At 57.3% G+C, this 8,533-nt stretch overlaps 1 protein-coding gene across 1 annotated transcript; it reads right to left on the bottom strand.

Annotated features, from left to right (window-relative positions):
• Positions 1–2,152: 2,152 nt before the first annotated feature.
• Positions 2,153–5,535, bottom strand: CHADL (chondroadherin like; the record flags this gene model as incomplete). Its single annotated transcript, XM_081997938.1, has 4 exons — positions 5,366–5,535; positions 3,626–5,281; positions 2,747–2,913; positions 2,153–2,375 (listed from the first exon to the last, which is right to left on the bottom strand). The coding sequence occupies exons 1-4, from the start codon at positions 5,522–5,524 to the stop codon at positions 2,153–2,155; spliced, it is 2,205 nt and encodes a 734-aa protein (XP_081854064.1). The 5' UTR covers positions 5,525–5,535.
• Positions 5,536–8,533: the final 2,998 nt, after the last annotated feature.

Here is an 8,533-nt window from a genome sequence, read left to right as displayed (position 1 = left end):
CTCGTAGGACATTGGTGCTGTGTTTCCTGGTCTAGATCCTGCAACCCCTGAGAGTCAGGACAGGAAGACTGGAAAAAGGTGGAGAGAAGCGGGGTGGGGGGGATGATGCCTCTTGAAGGAGTGAGACACCTTTTGAGTGTCATCGTTTCTTGCTTTTGAACCCAGAACTGCATAGGACATGATGCACAGTTTGAATTTTTAATTTTTTTAGCAGTCCTACTGTAAATTTGATCTACAATCTGTACCCTAAAGGCCTGTCAATTAAACTTGAGGCAGAGGCCAAAGGCTTGTGTATTGTTTTCTGGGTAACCAAAATACCAGGGTTAGCCAAGATGTGGAGGAGAAGAGGGCTGTACGTGGGTTGTTACAAGTACACAGTGTTTTGGGTGTGTTTTTGAGGCATGCAATGGGGTTTTTCTGTGCACTTGCCGCTGTCTACTTGCCAGTTTGGCGTAAGGGCTGAACATCACAAGAATGCATTAAGTAACTTACGGCTGGGGATGCCATTTCCAGTTTTAGGGCAAAACCGTAACATGCCTCTTTTTCACCAGACTCGCCATCAAGGTTGAGGACAGAAATCGGAAAGGTCAGTATGGCAACAGTGACGAAAACCAGTTTTACATCTCCTGTTCCTGTGAATTTTCTGCAGGAGAGGAAGTCCCCTGCCCGTCGGTGCCGCTGTGGGGCCCAGCCGGCTGTAGGGCAAGTGCCTTGTCAGAACCTACAGGGAAATGGTGACTGCCCAGGATGCCACCCTGGACACAAAATGGCTGCCTTGGCCATGCTCCCCGCAAGCTTCCAGGCAAGAGCGTGTGATGCCAAAATACTTCCTGCTTTGCACAGTGGTTCATAAGAGAGGAAAAAAAAAAAAAAAAAGTTGGCAACCTAACCATCTAGAAAACCCTGGGTAGAGACTGGGAATAATTAACACAGTCGTCTTCTTATCCCTTCTAAAGAGGCAAACGGAGCCTTTAACTGGAGAGGAAAGAAAAGGCCATGGGGGAGCAGTGAAATACAAATGGAAGAAGTGTGGAGGGTCTGTGTCAAACCAGGCGCTAGAGCTGTGCTGTCTCAGCCCATCCCTAACTGACCCGTGGAAGGCCCCGGCTCCTGGGGAAACCATGATGGGGGTGAGTGTGGCAGGGGGTGTGGGATTTTTATCAAAGGAGTGTAATGGGGCTTCCCTGCTCACCTGGCTGTGCCTGCTTGCTGGTCCTGGCAGCTCTGCCTACCACCCGGCTTGCAATAGATGTCTTAATGTGGGAGGATCTCATCTCAGGACAAAGCCATTGCATTTCTCTCTTCCTCTCCCTCTCGGGCTGCGGCCTTTCCCCAGCCTTCTCAAACAGCTGGGCTTGTAGGGCCGCCTGTCTTTATAGGATGGTAATTTCCAAACACCTCTGACTTTCTTCCTGTTTTTTTTGCTGGAATGGTTCTATGCCCCGCATGGTCATTTAATGGCTAGTAGTGTTTACCTTTTAAAGCCTTCCCAATTTGAACAAATTTCTGACATTAAAAAGAAGAATCACCTTGTGTTCCCCCTGTGGTTGGGGACATGATCCCAACCTGGGATGCTGTGGAGAAAACGTTGAGCACATTGCTTATGAATGGGATCACAGATCAAATTTCACAGGAAATATAGAAAGGTCTTTGTTCTGCTTATGCTTTAATTCTGAGGAGCTGCTTGGGAATTCAGGCAATGTTTTCATGGATGATAATTTTTAAGTTTTCTGCTCTAAGACTCAAGCCAGTGCAGGATCTTATGTTGGTGCTGTTTGCAGTCCTGCTCAGGACTCTTTAATCGTTTCTGAAGCTGTGAAAGCACAGCACTCTTAAAAACAAACTTGTGGATTCCAGCTTTTCCACATGGCTGGAGGGAGCCTGGGGAAGAAAAAGCAAGTATTTGGCTTTGTTGTTTGAGTCATCAAAGCATGCTGCAAACACTACAGAAGCTTTTTGCACTAGTTCTTTCCACAGTAGTGTCCTGCAAAAACAACCCCCGCATTTTTGGCAAATCAGCATTGCTCTGGTGGTGCCAGATTCTCTCCTTTGCACCTTGTGCAATATCCATGTCACCATGGTGGAGACAAGTCTAGAAAAACTGCTCTCCCCAGACTGTAGGTACAGCCTCGTTGCGTCCTGCACGCCTCTCCTAAGCTTTGTTCTTGAAGCCTCTGGCTGGTGGTTTTCCTGATCTCTTTTTCTTGCTGGGTTTGCTTGCAGCCTTGGTCTCATCAGGACTGGCTCCCTGACCCTCGCCTTGGCCCCAGCCAGGGCAGGTTTGGAAAGTGGTGGAAAGTTTCACCTTCAGCCCCCGGGCTTCTGCAGGGGACCCGCAGGTGGCCCCTACACGGAGGTTGAGTTTGTCGATCCACCTGGAAATGTGGCAGGAGATCAGGGAAAGGAACAGGACGAAGTGAAAGGTGAAATGCCATGCCTGTGAGTGGGCACAGGTGGCTTCAAAGCCAGGCCAGGTTGCTCAGGGCCTCACCTGCGTGGCCTCTGAATATCTGCCCACCCCAGCTTGTGGCTGCTTTCCCTACACCAGAAAAGCCCAGGCTACTTCCATCTCGCACATAGGCACATGCTCCATCTCACCACCAGGGGGGAAGATGTGAAAACGGCCAGCATATCATGGGAGAAGACCCAAAATGGCCAGTGTTCCATAGTCTCATGCCTCTGGCGCAGCAGGGTCTGGCTGTCCCCAGGTTGTCCCCTGGGGCTGTGCCCCCCTCATGGCACTCACCTGCGCAGGGGAAGGAGCTGGCAGTCACAGTGGAAAGGCACATCCCTCAGATTGAGGATCTCCAGCCCTGTGAAGTTGCTCATGTTGGGGATGTTCCTCATTTTGTTGCTTTCCAGGTAGAGGCTTCTGATCTTGGGACCAAGCCCAGCAAAGGCACCGGGGGAAATCTGTAACGAAGCAAGAGTGAGTCGGGGGGGGTCCTGATGGAGCCAGGGGAGCAAATCTCTGCCACTGCACTACTAATGAGCCTGAGGGGCTGAGAGCTCCTGTCCTGAACACCCTGAAAGAGCTGTTTTAAACAGCAGTACATATGCTCAGGGACTGAATTAACTCAACAGTTTTGGTCATGTTTTGGGACTCACTAGACCCTGCTCAGTCTTCCTGGAAAGAAGGTGACATGCAGGAGGTCTTAGCATGTTCCCTGGGCACTGTCAAAGGTGGATGGTCCTTATAAGAGTGCTGCTAACACCACTTTCTTTAGAGGATGGAGGAATGCAGGGTAATAGCAGTGAAAAGTAAGTCCTACAGAACAATTTGTAGTAAGAGCAGGAGAAATATGGCCAGGGCTGGGGAAAGGGGTTAGTTTGGGGAAGGGTCTGGGCCCCACTGAAACCGTGTGTCTTTTAAGGACAAGGGGGAGTAAGGCTGTCCTGGGGGAGCCTGGGGATAGGTTGGAGTGAGACAACACTCCAGCCAAGCCCAAGGAAACCTCTTTCTCCTGGCCAGGCTATGGAACATCTCCTGAAGCCTTGGGAGCTCAGGGACAGCCATTCAGCTGCCCCTGTGGGGGCAACCAGCCCTGAGCACTGGAAGGAGTTGGGACCTATGGCTGTGTCCTGCAGTGCCCCTGCCCCTTGGAGGTCCCCAACCACTTTGCACCCGCTCCAGGCCCATGTTGTCCAGGTACAGGTGCTGCAGGCTGGAGGCGACTGGCAGGAAGGCGCTGTCTTCCAAGCGCTTGATGGGGTTTTGTGACAGCTTCAGCTCGCTCAGGACAGGCAGGCCCCAGAGGGCTGCTGTGGGCACCTCTGCCAGGTGATTTCCCACCAGGTGCAGCTTCTCCAGCATCTTGGCAGGAGCCAGGGCAGCTGGGGCGATGCACCCAATGGCGTTCCCCCCGAGGTAGAGCCAGCGCAGCCCTCGGGCCCCGGCCAAGTCGCCCTCCGCCAGCTCCCGGATGACATTGTCCTGCAGGTGGAGGGAGATGAGGTTGGGCAGGAGCCGGAAGGCACCTGCGGGCAGGTGGGTGAAGGCGTTGCGGTCCAGGTCGAGGTAGGCCAGCTGTGGGGCCCCCTCGAAGGCAGCAGCCACCAAGGTGGAGAGGTGGTTGTTGGTGAGGTAGAGGTAGACCAGGCTGTCCAGCCCCCGCAGTGCCCCGGGGTGCACCGCCCTGATGCCACAGCTCTGCAGGTGGAGGGAGACCAGCTCCTTCAGGCCAGGGAAGGCGCCTGGCGGCACCGTCCCAAAGGCATTTCGGCGCAGGTCGAGGAGGCGGGTGTCCCTGGGGAAGCCCTGGGGGATCTCCCGCAGGTCCCTGTTCTCACAGGACCCATGCCGGAAGTCCGGGGAGCAGGCGCAGCCCCGGGGGCAGTGCCTGCTCCTGGCCACTCTTGGCTGCTCCGAGGGCTTGGTGGGGCTGGAGGGCGGCTGCTGGCGGCCACATCTCATTTCGGGGGGCCTCAGGGAGTCGAGGGTCCGGCCACGGAGGGCAGGGGGTGCGGCACAGGACCCTTCCACCTGCACCCGCGCCCTCGCCAGCCAGTCATGGAAGGGGCGCAGAAGGCAGGAGCAGAGCAGGGGGTTCCCGGCCAGGCTGACCCTCGCCAGCCCCCCGGCCAGGGGCGGCAGCCCCTGCAGCTGGTTTTTGCGGAGGTCCAGCGTGCGCAGCTCAGGGCTGTGGGCAAAGGCATCAGGTGCCACGTCCTGGAGGGCAGCGTGGTCCAGGAAGAGGTGCTTCAGAGAGGCCATGGCCAGGGCCTCCTCAGCCACGTAGGTGATGGGGTTGTGGCCCAGTTCCAGCCGAGTGGCCCCATCCAGCCTGGCCAAGGCCTCGCCAGGCAGCGCCTGCAGCTCATTGTGGTCCAGGCTCAGCCTGCGCAGTGCAGGCAGGGTGGCAAAGGCCTCACTGCCCAGTACATGGAGGGCATTGTGGGACAGCCGGAGCCACCTGAGGGCCTGCAGACCCTGGAAGACCATGTCTGGGAGGTAGACCAAGGCATTTGCTCTCAGGTCGAGGACAGTGAGGGACCCCAGATGGCCAAAAGCACCTGGCTGGATCTCCTCAATGCGGTTCCCCTCCAGGATGAGCTGCTGGAGGGAGAAGAGCCCATCCAGGGACTCCTGGTAGAGGAGGGCTATGCTGTTGGAGGCCAGGTTGAGGTAGACCAGCCTCCCCAGACCCCGGAAAGCCCCTTCCTCCAGCTTTTCCACCTTGCAGCTCTGCAGGTCCAAGTGTGTGAGGTACGGGGTGGTGAGGAAGGCTCCCACTGGTATGACCATGAAGGTGTTGCCCTGAAGGTCCAGTTTTTTGGTGAGCTGTTGGTCACAAAAATAAAATGCTGAATTACCCCCAGGATGTAACTCCTCTTCCCCCCATCCCCTGCCCATCCCTTTGCCCACCTGTGGGATGGTGCTGGGGACAGCCGTCAGGTTCCCATTGAGGCAGAGGACGTGGGCGTGGAGGTTGTCGCAGACGCAGGGTGCGGGGCAGCGGGCGGCAGCCTTCCCCCCCAGCACCAGGGCTGCTGTGAGCAGCAGGAAGGCCCAGGACAGCCTCATGGCAGAGAGCACCTGCGGCCGGGGAGAGGCAGCAATGAGGCCAGGAGAGGGGCCAGGCTCCCACGCGTCCCCATACAGCATTGTCTACCGGCACCGGGTGCCAAGGGGCCCGTTGCTATGACCTAATGAGGCAGGGCTCACTGTCTCTTGCTCTTACACCATGATTTTACAGGTTATAAGCGAGGAAGAGAGTGGAAGGAGAAAAGGATTATTTAGAATGAAAACTGAAGGTCACAGACAGCAGGTCTCCGCTTTTACCTGGGTTATCTAAACTCTCTGAGCGACATTTGGGAGGACCTACGAGTGGCTGGGCAGCAGCGTGGGGTCACTCGTGGAGAACTGGCTTGGAGCAGACACGCACACACAACTTTTCCTTGGCTATCACTAGCATAAAATTGTCTTGATCTGTATCAATATTCCTCCTACAATCAAGGCTTGTTTTTTGGTTAAGGCAAGCAGGTATAGCCACTGTGGGGATGTGAACTTTCTAAGATGTCTAACTTTCTAACGGCTTTCTAAGACGACACCTTTTTTTAGTTGCAAATGTCCCATCTCTGCCACCCCGGCCCCCTCCTGCCTCCCAGCTCTGTGCCTCCCACCCTGCACACCCCCCCGCTCCCTGCCTCACCCCAAGCCAGTCACAGCAGTTTTTGGAATAGATCTGCGCTGCTTAGCTGCAGGAAGGACGGGTCGGTTTTGGCTGGGCATGAGCCAGCCCCTGGGGTGGAGGTGCTGGAGAGAGGCCAAGGCTGGGGCGAGCACAGAGGGGGCGGCAGGGCTGCAGATATGGCCAATACACCCTTGCAAAGCTCGGAGGAGCAGCAGGAGTGGGGTCTGCAAGGCTCAGACCTGTGGAGCCACCATGGTGCCAATCCCCTTGCCCACCGTGGCTCATCGTCACCCGTGGTCCCACGCCCCGACTCTGCCCTCCTGCCGCCACCACAGCCAGCCCTGCCTCGGCCCCACACACACACTGGGGTCACACACAAACACCTCCCCCCCCCCGCCACGTGCAGCCACCGGCAAGTGCCACCAACACGACAGCCCCAGCTCAGCCCCCCACCTCGCGCCTGGGCGCTGCCACATGCTGGGCATCGTCCCGCCACCCCCTCCCACACACCCGGGGGGGTTCACACACCCGGGGGCTGGGGGTACCTGGCCCTCAGGAAGCGGCAAAGGAAGAGAGGAAAGTTCCCCCCCCCGCCCCGTCGTCTGCCAAGCTCCTGCGCTGCTGTTTGCTCCCCGTGCAGAAGCGAGAGCTGAATGGGCCTGTTGTGTCGCTTTCCCAGCAGCGCTCACCGGACAGAGCCAGAAACGCAGGAGGAGGAGGAGAAGAAAGAAGGAGGAGGAAGGGTAGAGCACCCCTGGAGAGAGGGCAGCGACCCAGACATTGCCTCCCCCTCGCCTCACGGGGGGCTGTGAGCAGCGGTGCTGGAGAACCAAAGCAGCACCAGCCCAGCCAGAGCCCGTGTGGGATTTGCACTCACTGCCTCTCTGGCTCTGCCTTTCCTTTCCTGGCTGCGTAAGTCACAGGAGCTATAGAGGTGCAGGGCAGGAAGGGGACATCCAGCCAAAGATTGCAACAGCAGCAGTAAGCCCGAACAAAAGGCAAGAAGCAGCTGCTGAGGTGGGCTGCGGGGCTGTGCCACATTTACAGCCTTCAGTTCTCATCATCTCGCTTCTCTGCTTGTTTTGAAGAGGCCAGGGTGGCAGTGCCTGTGTGAAACACCATTTGCTTGCGGAAGAGCATGGAGGCCTTCATCTTCCTCCCTGACTCTGTCATTTCCCTTTTTTGGCTCTGCATTTTGCTCTCCCAGGGAATGTGAGCAGATCTGCAGCCCGACAAAAATCTGGAAGATTTGATACTAATGTCTCTCCCCACTTCAAGCCCTTCCCTTATTCAGCTGCCAGCACCAGTATGTCCCATCCCAGTGCCACCTGTGGACCATGGACATACTGGCCAGGGCCTGTGAGCCTCCCCATTGCCAGATGGCCAAAGTCTCCTGGCCACTGCCTCGAGCCGGCATCCCCTCCGTCCCCACATGCTCCCAGGGGTCCTTATTGCTCCCGTGGCACAGCTGCCCTGATGCGATGAGCAGAGGCCCCGGCTCACGCTCATCGCTGCAGGGAGGACCTTTGGGGATGTAGGTCTAGAGGGGATGAACCTGCTCCAGGCTGGCAGGAGTAACCCTGAGGAGCTCACTGCCTGCCCCAATAGACCAAGACCCTTTTTGGGGTCATGGCTGGCCTCAGGGAGGGCTAGGTGAAGGGAGGGGTGCCTGTTTTGTGTTACAGCTATGCTGGTGGCCTTCACCCTGCCCCTGCTGCATGCCACCAACACAGCTGTGGGCCCTCATCCCCCCCCCCAGCCACTCCTGCTCTGTCTAGCAGCGCTGTCTCTGGTGCCCCAATGCCAGCCTGTCCTCGCTGGCCCCTGTCATCCCCCATGCCACCCCCGAGATGACCTTGCAGCACCACCTCACACTGGAGGCCAGCATCTTCCCAGACTTGCTAGACATCACTGCTCTCCACCTAAGGGCAACAGCCTAGAATAGCTCTGCGCAGGTGCTTTCAGGGGCCTGGGGAACCTTGACCACCTCCACCTGAACTACAACCTCCTCTGCCCCACTGCTGGCCACCCTGCATCTCGGCAGCAACCCCATCCACCAGCTGACATGGAACCATCCACCACAGCCACCACCACCCCCACCACAACTCTGGCCACTGCCTGGCTCCCCCACTATCGCACCTGGCTGTGAGCCCCCACCCCTGCCTGGCCAGCCACATGGGACACAACACCTCCCTGGTGGTGGCCTGGGCTCTGCTGGAGGCCCATGGGGAAGGTGAGGTGCGGTACCAGGCACCAAGCGCCACATCTGCCCTTTCCCCAGCCTCCCCCAAGGCTTTTAGCTTGTTCATTTACCCAACACTCATTTCACCAGCTTTAGCTTCTGAGGCTGCAGGAAGGCTGCCAGTCTTTGCTCTCTGTGATGGGCATGGGACATGAAG

This window comes from Phaethon aethereus (assembly GCF_964289735.1).
Source record: "Phaethon aethereus genome assembly, chromosome: 1".
Taxonomy (NCBI): domain Eukaryota; kingdom Metazoa; phylum Chordata; class Aves; order Phaethontiformes; family Phaethontidae; genus Phaethon; species Phaethon aethereus.
The sequence above is the reverse complement of the archived record's forward strand: the minus strand, read 5'-3'. Positions and strand labels throughout refer to the sequence as shown.